This window comes from Muscardinus avellanarius (genome assembly GCF_963383645.1).
Source record: "Muscardinus avellanarius genome assembly, chromosome: 6".
In the NCBI taxonomy this organism is placed as follows: Eukaryota; Metazoa; Chordata; class Mammalia; order Rodentia; family Gliridae; genus Muscardinus; species Muscardinus avellanarius.
This window is the reverse complement of record NC_137791.1, coordinates 75,813,417-75,835,785: the sequence shown is the minus strand read 5'-3', so window position 1 is coordinate 75,835,785 and position 22,369 is coordinate 75,813,417. Positions and strand designations below refer to the sequence as shown.

The window sequence follows — 22,369 nt, the reverse complement described above, 5'->3', positions numbered from 1 at the left end:
ATTAAAATATTATAAAAAGATATTCTGTACTACTTTATGCCAATAAATTTGAATATTTAAATAAAATTTGCAAATTTCCAGAAAACATAACTCTCAAAAACTGAGGGCAAAATAAAAATCAGAATGGTACTATAGTTACTTTAAAAATTAAAACAGAGCTGGGCATGGTGTCGCACACTTGTAATCCCAGCATTCGGGAGGCTGAGACCAGAGGATCGCGGTTCGCGGCCAGCCTCAGCTACTTAGTGAGGCTCTTCGCAACTTGGTGAGACCCTGTTTCAAAATAAAGAGTAAGAAATAGGGCAGGGGGTACAGCTTGGAGGTCAAATGCCTCTGGGTTCCATCTCCAAACCCGCAAAAAATAAATAAATAAAATTAAAACAGTAACTTAAAATTTCTTACAAAAAAATCTCAGATCCAAAACACCAATCTTAAAGTCTTCCAAATAATAAAAGTATGAAGTTTAATTCTCTCCATTATAGTTTTATATATGCATATAGAAGGTTTTTTTCTACTCTAGTTTTCTAGGAGAGTATTTTTTGTTATTGTTGTTTTAGACATGGTCTCACAGGTTGGCTTTGAACTCAAAATCCTCTTGTCTCCTCCAGAATAGCAGTGGCATACAACACTATACCCGGCTAGGAGAGTTTTAAAATGAGCAGATGTTGATCAGAAGACATTAATTCGCACAGGAAAAATTATTTGCCACATACATACCATCAAACAGCTTATATATAAAACACATGAGGAACTCCTTAAACATACACACACACACACACACACACAAACACACATCAGTAGCTAAGTTAATTGGCTATATTTATGCAGACAAGGGATATTTAACTTTAAAAGCAAGTTAGAAGTAGCATACATGTGTTATGTATACAGTTTGATTAAGTATCATATACTCCTAATAAATTTTCTAATTTCACTTCTATCAATTTTATTGACTGATGAAATAATATTAATTGGCTTTCCCTTATTATAAACTGTATATTTTGTGTATGGGAGGGAAAGGAAAGGTATCTTTTTTTGTTTTGTTTTTTGATACTGGGGATTGAACCCAGGGGCACTCTATCTCTGAACTACACACTCAGCCTTACTTTGTTTTTCCTTTGGAAACAAGGTCCTGTGAAGTTGCTGCAGGCTTCATAAAAACTGATGAGGGTAGCCTTAAACTTGCAATCCTCCTATTTCAGCCTCCCAAGTATTGGGACTAGGGGTGTGTGACATCACACCCAGCTGGGAAATATCTTTTAAAAAAAGATTATAACAAAAATATTATGGTAATGGCCTCTAGGAAGAAACTTAAAATTTCTCAATCTCTGCTTAGAATTCTATATTTTAGAAAATGTTATTCCAAGAGAACTATCTGAATTCAGTACTATCTCCATACTGTTACCCACATTAATGAATGCTTAAGCAAAAAAGAAAAGACTTTCTTTTTTTTTTCTTTTTTTTTTTTGGTGGTACTGGGGTTCCTGGAAGCCCTTCTACCTCCGGGCTACACTCCCAGACCTATTTTTACATTTTTATTTGGAAACAGGGTCTCCTAAGCCAGAGCGAGCAGCTGGCTTCGAACCTGCGCGATCCTCCTGTCTCTGCCTCCCAAGTGCGGGGATTACAAGCGTGCGCCACCACGCCCGGCAGAAAAGACTGTTTCAAGTAAAATAGTTACTTCTTACAGAAATAAGAAGGTTTGCTGGGCGTGGTAGCACACGCTTATAACCCCAGCATTTGGGAGGCTGAGACAGGAGGATCATGGTTTGCGGACAGCCTCAGCTACTTAGTGAGGCCCTTTGCAACTCAGTGAGACCCTGTTTCAAAAATAAAATAAAATAAAATAAAATAAAATAAAATAAAATAAAGAATAAAAAATAGGGCTGGGGTGTAGCTTAGAGGTAGAATGCCCATGAGTTCCATCCTCAGTACCACAAAAAGAAAAAGAAAAAAGGCTTGCAGCATTTGAAATACAGCCATTTTATTCCCATAATTCTTGGTGATCTTAATATAAAAGCCTGCTTGCAAATTTTCCACAAATATGTAGTATATCAAACTGCAGACGGTTCCTTGATCTACAATGAAGTTATAACCCAATCCAGCCCATTATATTGGAAATATCCTATCTCAAAAATGCATTTAATACATCGACATGCTCAGAACACTTAATTTACAGTTGGGCAAAATTATTTAACAAAAGCTTTTCTTTTTTCTTTTGGAGGTACTGGGAATTGAACCTGGGGGAATTCTACCTCTGAGCTACAACCCCAACCCTATTTATTTTTATTTTTAATTATTATTTTTAATTAATTAATTTATTTGTTTGTTTGTTTTGGTGGTACTGGGGTTCCTGGAAACCCTTCTACCTCCGAGCTATACTCCCAGACCTATTTTATATTTTTATTTGGAAACAGGGTCTCTTAAACCAGCGAGGCTGGCTTCAAACCTGCGCGATCCTTCTGTCTCCGCCTCCCAAGCACGCGGATTACAAGCATGTGCCACCACGCCCAGCTTATTTTTTATTTTGAAGCAGGGTCTCACTAAGTTTCAGAGGGCCTTGCAAAGTACCTGATGTTGCCTATGAACCTGTGACCCTTCTGCTTCAGTGTCCCAAGTACTGGAATTACAAGTGTGCCACCACTCCCAGCTACAAGCCCATTTTATAATAAAGTGTTGGATCTCTAATTTGTATCATATTGTACTGGAAATGAGAAACAAAAGAGTTGTATGAGTTTATTTTTACACATAAATCTGAAAAGTCTTGAGTTCAATCATCCTAAATCCTGGGACTACACATGTATAGTCATTTTATTCACTTAAAAAATGTGTAAATCATGTGCACCTGAAGCAATTTGCATCAAATTAAAACTAATAACTATAACCATATATCATTGTGATTAAGAGTGAGATAATCTTGGGTTCATAATTCTAACAATAATTCGAGTTATATACAAATGACCGGTCTCAGAATCTCCAAATCTGCATCTGTAGAATCTGAGGAAAACTTCCAATGTTCTTAGAAACATTAAAAAAGATAATATAACTAAAACTCCAAACATATTGCTTAGTAAATATAAAGCACTCAATACACTGAAAGAATATTCTACTATCATGGATGTACTAAAGACAGAAATGCCAAACCTATATGCAGTTATAAAAGCAACTTGTGATAGACTAGATAGCAATAATAAATTTGTAGAGTTTACTGCTTTGTCATAAACAGTTACCTGCAAGATTGTCAAGCATGAAGTTCAGTAGCTTTCGGGTTCCATCTGGGTCATTGTATAAGTTGAAAATATCCTGTGATAAAGGATTGCCTAAAGCAGAAGAAAAAAATAAAATCTGTAAGACTTACAATTTCAAAATATAAAACTGAACAAGTGAAAATAACTGAATTTCTAAATTAAATTCTACTGTATTTATAATCTATCACATTTAAAGAAACTATAAATTTTTATTTTTAATATTTTTTTTGGTGGTACTGGGGTTCCTGGAAGCCCTTCTACCTCCGGGCTACACTCCCAGACCTATTTTTACATTTTTATTTGGAAACAGGGTCTCCTAAGCCAGCGCGCATGGCTGGCTTTGAACCTGCGCGATCCTCCTGTCTCTGCCTCCCAAGCGCGGGGATTACAAGCATGCGCCACCACGCCCAGCAGAAACTATAAATTTTTAAAAACACTCTTCATAAGATAAAAATGCTTTTTTTCTTTTCTTTTTATATTTTATTTAGAAACAGGGTCTAAGTTGCTGAAAGCCTAAGTAGCTGAGGCTGTCTTCAAACCTGTGCGATCCTCCTGTCTCTGCCTCCCAAGCCCACCAAGCCCGGCTTACAAAAGGCTTATTAAGACTTGATAAATCTAAATAGAAACAACTTCAAATAGTTATTTCTTTCCAAGATTTCACTGATAAACTATGGGCCTAAAACTTGGGTTTGCCAAACACACATAAACAAACATATATATAAACATGTATTATTCTTGGTCAAATCTAAAGTGAACTTATAGATTCCACGTTTATCTTTTTTGGGGGGCAGTATTAGGGGCAGTCCACTACTGAGCTACATCCCCAGCTCCTTTAACTTTTATTTTGAGACAGAGTCTCATTAAGTTTTCCAGGCTGGCCACGAACTTGTTATCCTTCTGACTCAGTCTCCTGAGTAGTTGCAATTACAGGTGTACACCACAATGCCCAGCTTCTACACTTATCTTTGATGGCAAATTAATAAATAAAAGACAAATAGCAGTGTATGTGAAAGAAATGAGTAATATAAAAAGAGGTCTTCTTAGAATATTTACATTACATAGGGCAGAAAAAAGGAAAATATTTCAAGTGAGAAGAAAATCTATTAAAGTTATTTAGTAAAATGTGTGTGGGGAGTTAAGTATTTTATGCCCATAAATTCAACAGCTTAGGAAAATGAACAAATTCCTTGAAAGACAGAAACTAGCAAAGCTTACTCAAGAAGGAACAGATTTTAAAAGTCAGCAAAAGGTGCAGAGAAAGGATCTATAAAAATTTACCACCCCATAAAAGCAACAAAAACAACATAAACTGGTTATATCAAAATCATCCCAGTCATACTCTGCCTAATGAAATTTTGTCAACAACAGACCACATATTCAATGGTAGCCTTCTATGATTATAATGAAGGAGCTGAAAAATTTCTACCACCTAGTGACATTATCTTCCTAATTATTCATGTGTTTATGATAATGCTGATGTAAACAAACCTAATGTGTGTCACCTGTATAAAAATATAGCATATACAATTGTGTACATTTCGATAACAAAACTGTTACTCTTTTAGGTAACCATTGTCCTATAATTATTATCGCCTTAAGACATAGTGCTTACATCAGCAGCAGTATCATACATCTCATACATGCTTCTTCAATGCATCAAGAGGCCATACTGAATGATGTGCCAATGCTATTTAGGTCTGCATAAGTATATTCTATGATGTTTACACAATGATGAAACCATGTACATATTTCTTAGCATATAGTACCACATTTAAAAGCAGAATGTAACTACTTGAGAGCTATAAAACCTCTACAGAGTATTCATTTAAGAAAAAATGTAGAATATGATTAAGAATAATGACTTGTGCAGCCAGGTGTGGCGGCACACTCCTGTAATCCCAGTACTTGGTAGGCTGAGACAGGAGCTCTTTTCCAATGCTGAAAGACTTCCCTCTAGAGTAGGATCCTGAAGAAGTATTTCAGTAAATCACTACAAGTAATTTAACTTCGACTATGAGAATAATGGTAATGATTGTGACACCAAAAAAGACTTAACCAAAAACCTTGGGAGATGCCATAGGGGCTATAAAAAGCTCTGCCATATTCCTTGAAATTTAGAAGACCATACATGTATATATGATTGATCTATACCACTCTTGGGTATCTTTCCAAAGAAACTGAAGTCAGAATATTATAGTAATACATGTATATCCATGTTTATAGCAGAATAATTCACAAAAGCCAAATTATGAAACCAGCCTATGTGCCAATCAACAGATTAATAGATTATGAAATTACAGAATATACACACAATGTAATTCTACTAAGCCATAAAGGAGAATAAAATTGTATCATATGCAGGAAAATGGAAAAACTAGAGAATATTATTCTGAGTGAGATGAGCCAGTCACATAAAAGTGAAGGGTCATATGTTTTCTCTCTTATGTGGAAGGTAGGAAAAAACTGGGATATGAGAAGAATTCCAAATAAAGAAGGAAAAAAAAAAAAAACAGTGGAGCAGTGGAGCAATGAAGGTGAACTAGGGGAGGGAAGTAGATGAGGAGGGAGACTTAATGAAGGAAACTCTTCAATAGACGCTATGTACATATACAAAATTATCAATGCCAATCTCAATATCGTTTATGGGGAAGGGGGTGGGGTAGGATATGAGGGAAAGGTCACCAAAAACTGTATATATGTATGTCCTCACCACTCTGAACTTATGATATATAATTTTATTGGTAAAATGCACCAATGAAATTATTTTTTTAAAGACCACACATACGCACATGCCCCATAAAGAACTAAAAATAGCCTAAACTTTCACCTCTATCTGATCTAGAAGCTTGTGCTCAAGGTGTTCCCCAAACATAAAGCCACTAAGAAAAGTGTAGATTTTACCATTCCAGGCACTTATGAAGGAAATCTCTAATCATTTGCTACCCACTAAACTGAGTACAGAGTTCAGTGGCCACAGATAACAAAGAACATATAATTAGTTCTCAAAGTCATTAAAACAATGAATAAAAACTAAGCAACAACAATCATCCGTTTTAGAGCATCACAGTTTAAGTAGATGTCCAGTTCTCAACAAAATTTATGAAACATGCAAAGAAATAAGAAAGTACAAGCCATACACAAGGTGGACTGGATGAAACAATCAATAGGAAATTTTCCCTAAAGATAGATACTGGACTTAACCACAAAAGACTTTAATTCAAATACTTAAAATACAAATGATCCCTGACTTTGGATGGTTCAACTTAAAATTTTTCAGCTTTACAATGGTTCAAAAGCAATACATATTTAGTAGAAACCATACTTCGAGTTTTGATCTTTTACCAGACTAACAGTATGTAGTATAATACTCGTGCATGACACTGGAAAGTGGTAGTAAGCTGCAGTGGCAGTCAGAAACAAGATCACAGCATTTGAGAGGCTGAGATGGAAGGACGTAGGGCTAGGGTATAGCTCCGAGGTACAATGCCCCTGGGTTCAATCCTCAGTACCACAAAAACAAAACAAAATAAATAGGCAATTGAAATAGACACTTCACAAAATTAGAAATACAAATTGCCAAAAATATATGAAAAAATATTCAACATCATTAACAGTCAAGGAGATGCAAATCCAAACTGCACTGAGATTCTAACTCCAATAAGAATAGCAATCATCAAGAAGTCAAAAAACAATAAATGCTGGCAAGGATGTGGGGAAATTGGAATTCTATACTGTTGGTGGGATTGCAAATTAGTTCAGCCACTCTAGAGATGAGTATGGAGATTTCTTCAGAAAACTGAGAAAGGACCCACCATATGATCCAGCTATATTACTACTGGGTATCATTCAAAAGGGATTGAAATCAGAATATTTTAGGAATATATGCATATCCATGTTCACAGCAACACAATTCACAATAGCCAAATCACTGAACCAACCCCACTGTCCATCAACAGATGAATGGATTAAACAATTATGGGATATCCACACAATGGGATTCTACTCAGCAATAAAGAAAAACAAAATTATCATTTGTAAAAAAAAAAAAAAGAAAGAAAGAAGAAACTTCAGTGAAGCCAAGAAGGTGATCTAGGGGAAGGAAAGGGGAAAGATATCACTGAAGGAATTAGTACCATCAGCTTTATGTACATATGAGAGAATACAGATGTCAAACTCAGTACCCTGTGTGGGGGAGGAGGAGATGAGGAGGAAGCTGGGGGAAAGACCACCAAATGCTGTGTGTATGTCACTATCAATGTGATTTACATTATGGTGTGAGACTATAATGCACCAATAAAAGTATATTAAAAAATGTACTAAATAGAAAATATATATTCAGTGGAATTCATCTTGGGCATAAAGAACAAAATGATGACATTTGCAAGAAAATGGATGAAGCTAGAGAATATTATGCTGAGATCAGCCAGTCTCAAAATGTGAAGGGCTATACGTTTTTTCTCATGAGGAAACCAGAGAGAAAGCATTAAACCTCCGAGCTACACCACCAGGTCTTTATTTTTGTTTTGAAACAGGAGAGTCTCACTAAGTTTTTGAGTTTTGCTAAGTAGTAGAGACCAATCTTAAACCTGTGATCCTCTCAATCTCAGCCTTCCAAATAGAGAGAAAACAGAAAACATAAGAAACTTTCTAGCGGGACATGGTGGTGTACGCTTCTAATTACAGTACTTGTTAGGCTGAGACAAGAGAATCATGAGTTCACAGCCAGCCTCAGCTACATAGTGAGGCCTTCTAAAACTTTGTGAGACCTGTTTCAAAATAAAGATTATAAAATAGGACTGGGAATATAGCTCAGAGGTAGAATGCCCCTGCATTCAATCCACAGTACTGCGGGGGGGGGGGTGTTTTTGTTAGTGGTAATGGGGATTGAACCCAAGTATTAAACCTCTGAGCTATACCGCCAGGTCTTTATTTTTGTTTAGAAACAGAGGAGTCTCACCAAGTTTTTGAGTTTGCTAAGTAGTGGAGACAAATCTTAAACCTGAGATCCTCTCAATCTCAGCCTCCCAAATACTGAGATTATAGGCATGAGCCACCACACCTAGCTGAGACTTCAAATAATGTAGAGAGAGGCCTGTAGAATATTGAAAGTGGAGCCGGGTGTGCTGGCGCTTGTATGTAATTTCAGTAATTAAGAAGCTGAGCCATGAAGATCCAAGTTCACAGACAGCCTCAGCTACTTAGTAAGCACCTGTAACTTAGTGAGACAGTTTCAAAATAAAGAATAAAAAATTGGACTGGGGGTGTAGCTCTGAAGTAGAATGGCCCTGGGTTCAAACCTCAGTGTCACCAAAAAAGAATATTAAAAGTGGACTAGAGTAGGGAGTAGTGTTCACAGCTTGTAATCCCCAGTGGAGACAGGAAGATCACGCAGGTTCGAAGTCAATGGCTGGCTCAAGAGACCTGTTTCCAAATAAAATATAAAATAGGTCTAGGAGCGTAGCCCGGAGGTGTAAGTGTTCCATCCCCAGTATCACACACACACACACACAAAAAAAAGTGGACTGGAAGAGGAATGGCGAGAGGTAAGGGAGAATGGAGAAAGGAAACAGTTCAAATAATACTATGGTAATAGTCTTATAATGCCTCCGGCATAGTTCTTATTGCTGAGAATATGCTATTCTGAGTGTTTTGTTTTACATTATAAATCTTTGTATTCTCTAGGTCTATAAAAAACGACGACTGTATTTTTATATTTATTGCACTAAATGTATAGATAGCTTTTGGAAATATGGTCATTGTGACTATATTCTGTCTATCCAAGAGCATAGAAGATCTTTTTTTTTTTCTTTTTTCTTTTTTCTTTTTGGTGGTACTAGGGGTGGAACCCAGAGGCTTTCTACCTCTGGGCTATACTCCCAGACCTATTTTTTATATTTTATTTGGAAACAGGGTCTCACTAAGTTGCTGAGAGCCTCACTAAGTAGCTGAGGCTGTGCAATCCTCCTGTCTCAGCCTCCCAAGTGCAGGTATTACAAGCGTGCGCCACCACGCCCGGCATGGCAAAGGAGGTCTTTCTATCATCTAAAATCTTCAATTTCTTTCTCTAGTATTTTTTTTTTTTTTTTTTTTTTTTGGTGGTACTGGGGTTCCTGGAAGCCCTTCTTCCTCCGGGCTACACTCCCAGACCTATTTTATATTTTTGAAACAGGGTCTCTTACGCCAGCACGGCTGGCTTCGAACCTGCGCGATCCTCCTGTCTCCGCCTCCCAAGCGCGGGGATTACAAGCGTGCGCCACCACGCCCGGCGTCTCTAGTAATTTTTATTATAGATGTTTTTCACCTTCCTGGTTAAATTTATTCCTAGGTTGTTTTTCTTTGACGTTATTATGAATGAAATTGTTTTCTGTATTTTTCAATGGATTCATGATTGAGTAAAAGAATGGTGATTTTCATAGATTGATTTTGTCTTCTGCTACTTTGCTAAAAAATAGCCAATCAAATTGAACACTTTCAAAAGAAGAAATGCCAACCAATATATAAAAATGTTCATTATTATTAATCAGTAAAATACAAATCAAAACTAGATATTACAATCATATGTGCGTATCAATGTTCATAGCACCACAATTTAAACAACAAACAAATTATGGAACTAGCTTAGATGTCTATCAACAAATGAGTGGATCAAAAAAGTCTGGTATATAGACACAATAGAATTTTACTCGGCTAAGCTGGGCGTGGTGACGCATGCTTGTAATCCCCGTGCTTGGGAGGCGGAGAGAGGAGGATGGCGCAGGTTCGAAGCCAGCCTCGCTGGCTTAAAAGACCTTGTTTCCAATTTTTTAAAAAAAGTATAAAACAGGTCTGGGAGTGTAGCCTGGAGGTAGAAGAGTTTCTAGGAACTCCAGAACCACAAAAAAAAAAAATAAATAAATAAAAAATAAAAAATTTACTCAACTACAAAGAAGAACAAAATTACACCATTTACAGAAAAATGGATAGGACTTGAAAATACTATGCTGAATACATCCAGTCCCAAAGAACGAATAGATGTATGTTCTCTCTAGTATGTGGAAGCTAGAGAGATATATGGCAGAAAGGGCAACATCAAATATATGAGAAGAGACAACAAGGTGTGACCAAGGGTGACCAGGGAAGAGAGAGGAACAAAGTCATAAAGAATGCAGTGGTAGAAATAATGCTATGAATATATGCAAAATTGCCAATTCCAATCTCAAAGACTTGTTTGGGAGGGGGAACGAGGTGGGGGTCTGCATGTATTTTTCTAACATTCTCTACCCCAATAGGATATAAACTTACAATGTACTCAATTAAAAATTAAAAACTATAAGCAGGGCATGGTGGCGCATGCTTGTAATTCCCGTGCTTGGGAGGCAGAGACAGGAGGAACACACAGGTTTGAAGCCAGCCGTGTTGGCTTAAGAGACCCTGCTTCCAAATAAAAAGTATAAAATAGGTCTGGGAGTGTAGCCCGGAGGTAGAAGGGCTTCCAGGAACCCCAGTACCACCAAAAAAATAAAAAAATAAAAATGTATATTGTATAATAAACTAGAAAACTACAATGAACAAAAAATAATCTCTAAAGAGCTCAACAGTAATCTTAAATTGCTAGAAGGGTCAATAAAAATTGTCAGTTAAGTTTATACTGTCAAGAACAGAAAGAAAAAATTGAGCCTCAGATCTATCGGATACCACTAAAAACAAACATATTCATAACAGGAGAAAAAACAATGGCCAAAAACATCTGAAATTTGAAGAAAATCATTAAAATATATATCTAAGAAGCTTAACAAAATCTAAGTAGAACAAAATGCAAATGATACACACCTAAACAAATTCTAATAAAACTGTGGGAAGTCAAAAAAAGAAAGCTTAGAAGTGGCAGGGGAGGTAACAAATCATGTAAAGATCCTGACTAAGGTTAACACAACCTCATATAAGAAATTCATCTCCACAGTTAAAGACACAAATAAACCAAAAGTGAATGAATTAAAAAATAGATATTCACTGCAAGTGGAAACTAAAAATAAACAGGAGTAGTTATATCAAACAGACTAAGTCAAAAACTGTAAAAGAAAACATAAAAGTTCATTATATAAAGATAAAAAAATAAGCCAGGCATGGTGGTCCACACCCGTAATCCCAGTATTTGGGACACTAAAGCAGGAGAATCACAGATTCGGGGCCAGCACAATCAACTTAGCAGGATTCTTAGCAACTTAGCAAGACCCTTTTCTTTTTTTTTTTTTTTTTTTTGGACTTGAAAATTTTATCTTTATCCCACAAATATTTGACACACTGAGGTGTTCTAAAGTTATATGGTCATTTAAACTACTTTTTTTTTATCTTTAACATTTATTTCATCTTTTCTTTTTTTTATTAATTTATTTTTTAAATTGGTGCACTGTGGTCATATATCAATCACATTGGAGTACAAGACTTGAGAGCATATATAAGCACACATCATCCAATTAGCCCTCCTCCAGCCCCCATCCCATTCTCTCCCCCTCCCTCCATCCCACGCTTCTTTGGTGATTTGCTTTGATACATTTGTTTACGTACCTCCTGCGTTTTAAAGAGGCTCCATTCTCCAGTATTACATACCCTCTGATTGGTCACATTAGTTGCTTCACTATAGGGCCCTTTCTATAGCTCAACCTCTTCCTGTTGCCCTTTTCCTCCTAGTTATTGCTGATTAAGAGAAGCGTCTGATTTATATTTTCTGCGATATTTCTCTGTGCATGCTGCGTTGCAAGTACTGATCCCACAGTGGACTGATCCAGACCTCGCTGGCTCAAGCAGCTGCCTTGCCTCATGGGAGGCCCCAGTTCTGGTCTCGCTGGCCCCTGCACCGGTCTAACCCCTAAGCTGGCTTTGGTCCCGGCCTTGGAGGCCGCAGGAGTGAACTTGCCTCACGCCAGGCTCCGATGCTGGCCATTGGCCCCTGCACCGGCCTAACCCCTTGGCAGGATTCCAATCCCGGCCTGGGAGGCCCCAGCACCGGCCTAGCCTCACGGCAGGCTCCAATGCCGGCCTCGTTGGCCCCAGCACCGGCCTAACCCCTCGGCAGGTTCCATTCCCGGCCTAGGAGGCCCCAGCACTAGCCATGTCTCATGGCAGGCTCCGATGCTGGCCTCGCCTCACGGCAGGCTCCGATGCCGGCCTCGCTGGCCCCAGCACCGGTCTAGCCCTTCGGCAGGTTGTTATTCTGGCCTCGGAGGCCCAAGTACCGGCCTTGCCTCACGGCAGGCTCTGATGCTGGCCTCGCTGGCCCCAGCACCAGCCTAACCCCTCGGCAGGCTCTTATCCCGGCCTCGGAGGTCTCAGTACCGGCCTTGCCTCACGGCAGGCTCCGATGCCAGCCTCGCTGGCCCCAGCATCAGCCTCACCCCTCGGCAGGCTCCAATCCCGGCCTCGGAGGCCCCAGTACCAGCCTTGCCTCATGGCAGGCTCCGGTGCCGGCCTCTTAGCAAGACCCTTTTCAAAAAAATAAATAAAATACAGCAGGGGTAATTCAGAGGTAGACTGCCCCAGTACCGTTAAAAAAAAAGATATTAACTGTAATCTCAGGGTAACCATTATGAAAATAGCTCAAAATAATATTTAATGAAACCTTGTTTCAAAATTTTTAAAAAGGGAGGGTGGGAATGTATGTTGGAGGTTGAACACTCCTGGGTTCAGTACCCAAAAAAAAAAAAAAAAAGATATCTTCCTCCTCACTCCCATACAATAATAACAATAATAATTAATAATAATAATAAGATTTATAATAAGAGAAAGCCAATTCACATTAGTTAAAACTTTCTTGCATAAAGCAACAGCTGACTGATGAAAGATAAATAAGTAAATTTATTATGAATATGCTAACATTTAACCTGTTTACATAACATGTGCACATTATTTCTAACTTGTCTCCTAGCCAGGTGTGGTGGCACACGTTTGTAATCCCAGCATCTGGGGAGATAAGAGACCAGAGGATGGTGGTTTGCAGACAGCTTCAGCTACTTAGTGAAGCCCTTTGCAACATAGTAAGACCCGGTTTCAAAATAAAGAATAAAAAATAGGACAGAATGTGTAGCTCAGAGGTCAAATGCCCCTGGGTTCCATCCCCAGACCCACATAAATAAATAAATAAATAAATAAATAAATAAATAAATAAATAAATAAATAAATATCTCCTATAGCTGGGCTTAGTGGCACATTCCTGTAATCCCAGTACTTGAAATGCTGGGATAAGAAGATTACAGGTTTGAGAATAGCCTCAGTAAGCAATGAGAAGTGAGACTATCATCAACCTAACAAGACTGTGTTTCAAATTAAAAATAAATAGGGCTGAGATTGTAGCTCAGAGGTAGAATGTCTGAGGTTCAATCTCCAGTATCAACAACAACAAAAATAGTCTCTTGTCTGCAGAGATAAACAACTCTATCATTGGATGTGCATATGTGTGCGTATGTGTGCATGTATAATTTTTAAGAAGTTCGTCTTGTGTTTTATATATAAGCTATTTGATAATATGTATGCTGTAAATACTTTTTCCTGTGCTAGGAATAAAGGACCAAAAAACAAGGCATAAAACAGAAAACAAAGAGCAAAATGGCAAACATATCTACTTCATTAACAGTTGCATGAAATGTAAATGATTAAACTAATTAAAATACTAAGTGCTCTGGTTTGGATATGGTTTCTTCCACCATATCCATGTGCTAGAAGCTTGGTCCCAAGTGTAACAACGCTAAGGTGCTAAAACTTTTAAGGTGTGGCACCTGGGGGAAAGTAAATTAGGTTATAAGGATACCACCCTTGAGAGGGATTAATGTAGATCTCCCAGAACCAAGTTAGTCCTCATAAGAATACATTATAAAGTGAGGGCACCATATGTACTTTCCCCCTTCTGCACATGGCTGGTTCCCCTTTTTGATTCTCCACCATATTTATCTTTGCCAGAATGCCAGCACCATGCTATTTGGACGCTTCAGCCATCAGAATGAACAAAAAAAAACCCTCTCCTTAATTTGCAAGTTACTCAGCCTCTGACACCAAGGCAACAAAGAAAAGAAAAATCTCACTATAAATGGAACTGAAAAGTAGGATAGCAGTAATAAAAACATCAATAATTAAAATACAGGTAAGACAACTAGACTGAGCACATACATTAAAAAAAATAATGGCAGATTAAATTACAAATAAAGAGTAGCTATATATTACTTGTAAAAAAAAAACAAACCTAACCATACGTAAACAAAAGGGTAAAAATAAACAGATAAGATATAATAAATATTAAGCTAAAGAGAACTGGAATCACCATATTAGAAAAAAATAGACTATAAGATAAAACCCTAAAAAGGAAGACAGAGACTCACAACCTAGTATCAAATTCAATTTACCAAGCCAGGTGTGGTGGTGCACACTTGTATTCCCAGCATTTCGGAGGCTAAGAAAAGAGGATCGAGGTTCGAAGCCAGCGTCAGCTACTAGATAGGGAGGCCCTTTGCAACTCAGTGAAACCCTGTTTCAAAAAAATAAATAATAAGGCTGGGGGTGTAACTCGGAGGTAGAATGCACCTGGGTTCCATCCCCAATACCACAGGAAAAAAAAAATTTCAATTCACCAAAAGATACAATAAATGGTATTAAGCTATTAATAAAATAACCTTGATATAAACATGAAAGAGAGGAGAAAGAAAAAGAACTGACTGACATGGGAGAAATGAACAAATCCACCAGTTTAAAGAAATTTTAAAATAATTATATCTTAACTATTGAACATAGTCTAAAATTTCTAGAGATACCAAAAAAATCTATGCAACGTAATTGGCAAATTTGAGCTAATGCACAAATAAATAGAAAGCCCTATGACTAATAAAAGAAACAATACTTTTCAGATACAAGTAAGATATAAAAATGGACCACATAATATGCCATTAAGAATCAACAAATATCAATGAACTAGTTCACACTGGCTACCTCAGCTGTCTATAATACAATTAACTTTAAAGATAATAAAAAAACCTTTATTTAAAATCACACATTAAAGCTGGGCGTGGTGGCACATGCTTATAATCCTAGCACTTGGGAGGCTGAGACAGAAGGATCGTACAGGTTCAAAGCCAGCCTCAGCTACTTAGTGAGCCTCTCAGCAACTTAGACCCTGTTTCCAAATAAAGTATAAAATAGGTCTTGGAGTATAGCCCAGAGGCAGAAAAGCCCCTGGGTTCCACCCCCCAGTACCACCAAAAAAAAAAAAAAAAAAAAAAAAAATCACACATTAATGGAAATTTTAAATACCTAGTGAGTTAAAGAAGATCTATAACCTATATTAAAAACAGACCAGAAGCCAAGCGTGATGACACACACTTGTAATCCCAGCATTTGGGAGGTTGAGACCAGAGGATGGCAGTTTGTGCTAAGACAAGAGGATCGCAGTTAGTGGACAGCCTCTGCTACTTACTGAGGCCCTCTGCAACTTAGTGAGGCCCTGTTTCAAAATAAAAAATAGGGCAGGGGGTATAGCTCAGAGGTTAAATGCCCCTGGGTTCCATCCCCAAACCTGCAAACAAAACAAAAAAAGAAAAAAACCCAAAACAATAATAAAATACTTCATATTAAGCTAGGCACAGTGGCACCAGCCTATAGCTACTTGGAGGCCGAGGCAGAAAGATTCCTTGAGCTTGGCAGTTTCAGGCAAATCTGGGCAATGTAGCAAAACCCATCCCAAAAAAATAGCTGTGGGCACAGCAGAAGTGTAGCCAATTATAACAACTGATGGACTAACTAAAATGCTTATGTTTTAAAATAAATCTAAATGTAAATAATCATATATCCAACTTAAAAAGATAAAAAAGCAAAATTTAAATAGAAGGCTGAGTTGGGTGTGGTGACGCAAGCTTGTAAACCCAGCATTTAGGAGGCTGAGATAGGAGGATCATGGTTCACAGATAGCCTCAGCTACTCAGTGAGGGCCTTTGCAATTCAGTGAGACCCTGTTTTAAAATAAAAGAATAAATAATAAGGCTGGGGGGTGTAGCTCGGAGGTAGAATGCCCTGGGTTCCAACCCCAGTACCTTAAAAAAAAACAAAACTAAAATAGAAGACACAACTAATTTTAAAAATGAACAGGAGCAGAGCTGGGGATGTAGCTCAGGGGTAGCACACTCCTTGGCATGCACAGGTTCTCAGTTTGATGCCTAGCACCACAAAAAGTAAGTAAAAATTAAGAGAGATAATATAGCTACAAACAGAACAGAATCTAAAAATATGCCAAGAAAATACTTTAAACATTTTCATACAAATTAAAAATTTTAAAGCTTATAAATCTAATAGTACAAATATGGCCCAACAATCCACAATAGCTCTTTTAAATATACATATATTTAGAAAGTATTTTCAACACAAAACTGTTCTATTAAAATTTCAAGGAACAAATTATCTCAATCTTAAGACTACTACTCTAAATGAACTGAAAATACAGAATTTGCCCATTGTTTTTATAGTCAATATAAACTTGACATATACTCAAAAAAAGAGAGTAATGAAAAACACAGGCCTATTTTAGTCACAAAAGTATATAGAAAAATCCCTTAAAAGTAATCAGAAGAGGCAGTCCAACATGTGCCTGTGCTTCCGTCTACATTCTTGGTGCATATGACTGACTCTCCAAGGTTTATCTGTTTCTGTTTCCTGATACTATTTTTTGTTGCTACTTTTATAGTCAAATAAAAAAAGGTCAAGGCAAGCAAAATATAACTACCATGTAACTGTTCCCCTGAGAAAGCACAACTAGCTTTATGCTGCTTACTACAATATTTGCTATTTGCTTTAAGTGCTGGACTCTTGAACCTGCATTACTCAATTGCAGTGCAAACTCACTGTGTACAACAGCATGCACCTGGGCCATTTTGTGGCTCAAATTATGTTCTTTGTCTCTGACCCAACAGTCTCACATATTCTCAGCCACTATTCTACCATTAAGCGACAACCCCAGCCCTATTTTTTTTTTTTTTTTTTTTTTTTTTTTTTTGGTGGTACTTGGGTGGAACCCAGAGGCTTTCTACCTCTGGGCTATACTCCCAGACCTATTTAATATTTTATTTGGAAACAGGGCCTCACTAAATAGCTGAGGCTGGCTTCAAACCTGCACAATCCTCCTGTCTCAGCCTCCCAAGTGCAGGAATTAAAAGCATGCACTACCACGCCTGGCCCCTATTTTTTATTCTTTATTTTAAAACAGGGTCTCACTGAGTTCCAAAGGGCCTCACTAAGTAGCTGAGGCTTTCCTCAAACCATGATCCTCCTGTCTCAGCCTCCCGAATACTGGGATTACAAGCATGCACCACCACACCTGGCTCCCAACAAAACTACTTTATCAAAATTTTTTAACTCTCCCAGTCTGATGGTTGAAAAATGGTATATAGTTTATATTTGCATTCTTATCATGCTTATGGTTAATCAAAGCTTCATATTTTAGAGCCATTTTGTATATCCTGTCATATGAACTATTAATATGCGCCCTATAGGCAGGCATGGTGGAGCACACTGTAATCCCAGCATTTGGGAGGCTGAGCCAGGGAAGCTGAGCCAGGAGGACCGCAGTTCATGGTCAGCCTCAGCTGCTTATAGAGGAAGGCCCTTTGCAACTCAGTGAGACCCTGTTTCAAAAGTAAAAAGTACCAGGTATGGTGGTGCAGGCTTGTAATCCCAGCATTCTGGAGGCTGTGACCAGAGGATGGCGGGTTCACGGACAGCCTCAGCTACTTAGTTGAGGCCCTTTGCAACTCACTGAGACCCTGTTTCAAAATAAAGAATAAAAAAGCCAGGCATGGTGGCACATGCCTGTAATCTCAGCATTTGAGAGGCTGAGAACGAAGGATCGCAGTTTGCAGATAGCCTCAGCTACTATTAGTGAGTAGTAGCACTCAGTGAGTGCTTCAAAATAAAGAATAAAAAATAGGGCTAGGGGTGTAGCTCGGAGGTAGAATGCCCCTGGGTTCCATCCCTGGTATCGCAAATAAAGAGGGAGGGAGGGAGGGAGGGAGGGAGGGAGGGAGGGAGGGAGGGAGGAAGGAAGGAAGGAAGGAAGGAAGGAAGGAAGGAAGGAAAAAAAAATAGGGCTGAGGGTATAGCTCAGAGGTAGAATGCCCCTGGGTTCTATCCCTAACACCACACACACACACAAAAAGTGCTCTACCTCCAAGCTATACCCCAGCCCTACTTTTTATTCTTTATTTTGAAACAGGGTCTCACTAAGTTGTGGAGGGCCTAAGTAGCTGAGGCTATCCATGAACCATGATCCTCCTGTTTCAGCCACCCAAGTGCTGGTAATATGCTCTTTAGAATACAGTGACCATCAATAGAATAGTAAGATTGTTCTCTTATTTCCAGAAGCTCATATATAACACAGAATTAAGTACTTTGCCTATTAAATGAATGATAAATACATTTTCCAAATGCATTTTCTAAAAAAAATATTGAGGCTACTGGCTAATATAATACCATTATTCATTATTTTCTTTAAAATGTATGTTGTTACTATCTTATATTTCTTGAATAACTAAATTTATACAGTCAAAGAAAATCTTTCACTGACATGACCTATTTAACTTTAAGAGAGATAGGGTAGAAATTTTTACAACCATTGGGGCGTCAATGTTTTGTTCCTGAGAACTGAGGACATTAACGCCATAAATTATTTTAAACAATTAAATGAGAATTGTTTTCACTTAAGCCTTTGTCTTCATAAAATTAACACATTTGGATTTTTATTTAAGTGTATTTGAGAGAATATTTCCTACTTTTTATATTGGCCATGTCTACAGTGTTAAAATTGGCCTTATCTGAATTCCTCAAAATAGCCTGCCCTCCACATAAACTCATCAGATCTAGCAATAGAATTTCTAAAAATTAGCTTTCTTGGGTCAGGATAATTGAAGTCTTAACTAAGCTTTTGTTATATGTGTTTCTGAGAAAGAAAATAAAGAAGACATCCCTCCAGTTTCAAGACAAAATACAATTTAAGTAGCAATTCATTCTTTGTTTCTTTTAACAGTATCATAGTGCTATTTATTTATTTTGTACTCGGGATTTAACCCAGGGACTTATGCATGCCAGTTAGTGCTCTGACTACATTCCCAGGCCTTAAAATGTTTTTTGGTATGTGTGTATGTATGGTGCTAGGAATTGAACCCAGAGGCATTCTACCTCCAAGCTACACTTCCATCCCTATTTTATTTTTTCTTTGGAAATAGGGTCACATTAAATTTCTGAGAGACTGAATAAGTTCCTGAGGCTAGCTTCAAACCTGTGATTCTCCTAACTCAACTCCCAAGTACTGAGACTACAGTATACACCAACAAGTCTGGCTTCAAAGTACTATCCATTCACTTTTCTTTTTGAAACAGAAGTACCATATAACTAAGACTGACTCAGGAATTATTTCAAGTTTTACCTTCCTAAGTAAAGCTAACATTTTTAGAGATAGAGACATTGGTATAGATATATAATATTGGGAATTGAACCCAGGGAAATTCTACCTCCAAGCTACACCCCTAGCCCTTTTTATTTTGAACAAGATCTTGATAAAATGCTGAGGGTCTCACTAAGTTGCTGAAGGTAGCCTCAAACCTGCAATCCTATTTCAGCCTTTCAAGTACTGGAATTATAGAAGTATGCCATTCCATCAGGCTTCATTACAGATTTCTTTATTCCTTTGATTGTTTCATTAATACTTTCCTTTTTTTTTTTTTTTTTTTGGTAGTACTGGGGTTCCTGGAAGCCCTTCTACTTCTGGGCTACAATCCCAGACCTATTTTCACATTTTTATTTGGAAACGGTCTCCTAAGCCAGTGCGCGTGGCTGGCTTCGATCCTCCTATCTCCGCCTCCCAAGCGCGGGGATTACAAGCGTGCGCCACCACGCCCATACTTTCCAGTTTTTATCATCTTAAACTTTTTAAAAAGTCAGGAAGGCCAGGCGTGGTGGCTCACGCTTGTAATCCCCGCGCTTGGGAGGCGGAGACAGGAGGATCGCGCAGGTTCGAAGTCAGCCTCTCTGGCTTACGAGACCCTGTTTCCAAGTAAAAATATAAAATATAGATGCCTGGGAGTGTAGCCTGGAGGTAGAAGGGTTTCCAGAAACCCCAGTACCACCAAAAAAAAAAAAAAAAGGCAGGAAGAACTCTGGTTTTCTTTCCTTTCTGAATAATCCTTGCCCTTCTGAACTGAATCATATAAATAAAAAGTGGTACTAACTGAAAACTAAAATTCTCAAAAAAAAAAAAAGGCTGAATATAAGTTCAAACTGAATGTAAGTACAAGTGTAAAAATCAGAAATTGGGAATGCTTTAAAATCCAAAACAATTTGAGCATTGTCATGATGCCACAAGTGGAAAATTCCACACTTGACCTCCTATGATGGGTCAGGGTCAAGATGCTAAAAATACTGTATAAAACTATCTTCAGGTTTTGTATATAAGGCATAGATAAAACATAAATTAATTCTATGTTTAGACTTGTGTCTCATACCCAAGACATCTCATTATGTATATGCAAATAATTTAAAATGAAAAAAATCTAAAATTTGAAAGACTACGTAACCTATATTTACCATAGAGCAAATTAATGAAAAGTAATTTAGTCATAGGCATGAACAAAGCTCAGTTACCGTTGGTGAAGAACTGGTGCTTGAGCCAGGCATGGTGGTACATGCTTGTAATCCCAGCATTTGGGAGGCTGAGACAGGAAGACTATGGTTCATGGCCAGCCTCAGCTACTTAGTGAGGCCCCTCGCAACTCAGTGAGACCCTGTTTCAAAATAAAGAATAAAAAATAGGGCTGGGGATGTTACTCAGAGGTAGAATGCCCCTGGGTTCCATCCCCAGTACCAAAACAAAACAAAAACAAAAACAAAAAACTGGTGCCTGATTTGATAGAGTAAGACTAACATTTAAACTAATAAACTAGAATAAATGACTGAGAATATGATGGATATTTATAACCCATTCAATTGATAGTGTAAATTTCCTAGGAACCTATCTCTACATGGAATAGAGTAATGAAAAAAGAAATATAAGAAAAAAGAAAAAATTAGAATTCCTTTTTTAGGAATGTTGCCTGGTTCCAAGGCTAAGTCTACTGGATTCAACTGCAAATTATTAATTTATCATTGATGTACTCATCAATATCAGGAGAAAGCAAATAACTATTCTGGTTAATAAGAAAAGAAATAAAAGCTATTCTTACTATAGTCAAAGAATTATAATTTATTATAATCAGTAGGATACTACAATTTTCATACTTCATAAATCTAAGATTATAAAAATAATGCCCATTTCATTTTTTTATAAAATGGAAAAAAACTTGCTCTTACTCCACCTCTAACTGGATGATTCCTTCAGTCATATACAAGATTTAACATACAGAAAATAAAATGAGCAAGGTGTGGTTGTACACACTTGTAAGGCTTGGGAGGCTGAGAAAAGAGGGTCGCAGGCTTGTGACCAGCCTCAGCAATTTAGTGAGGCCCACGCCAACATAGTGAGACCCTTTTCAAAATTAAAAAATAAAATAAGGCTAGGAGAAATAGGTTGGCGGTAGAATACATCTGGGTTCCATCCCCAGTACCACAAAAAGAAAAAGAAATAAAATGAAATGTCCCAAAATAAAATTTCAAAAACCTTAGGGTCAGTCCTCAAGAAAATATTTTTTACTTATTTATTGTTGAGGGAGGAGAGGTTACTGGCTCAGAGGCAGAATGCCTCTGGGTTTGATCCCCAGTACTACAAAAAAAACTAAAAGAAAATCCTACAGAGAAACTATAAACACAAGATTCAAGTCACTCACATACTTATCTCACTTATGAAACTATTAGAGAAAGCCAAATATCCTTTGTCATTTCAACCAATAGCATAAATATTCTTTCCATTCCTATTCAAACTTCATGATTAATAATCCTTTATGACATAAGAAAATTGAAAATAGAATATTTTCATTGAGATGTAAAGTCTATGAAGGAATATTTAAAAGTTTATATTTTATAAAGCTTTGATGCTTATTCCTCACAAACATAGAATAAAATGTTTAACATGATATATTTTGTATTTAGTCCTCTGAATTAAAAAAAATAAACCCTTTTCCATATTCTTTAAC

At 37.5% G+C, this 22,369-nt stretch overlaps 1 protein-coding gene across 2 annotated transcripts in view; it reads right to left on the bottom strand.

Moving 5' to 3' along the window:
- CNOT6L (CCR4-NOT transcription complex subunit 6 like) overlaps positions 1-22,369 on the bottom strand; it is a gene marked incomplete at its 3' end in the record, with an annotated part of 104,146 nt that overhangs the window by 46,931 nt on the left and 34,846 nt on the right. For both annotated transcript variants that reach the window (XM_080697952.1, XM_080697953.1), the window contains one exon: positions 3,228-3,317. In XM_080697952.1, coding sequence (XP_080554078.1) covers positions 3,228-3,317 — 90 coding nt within the window. The remainder of the gene's footprint in view (positions 1-3,227; positions 3,318-22,369) is intronic.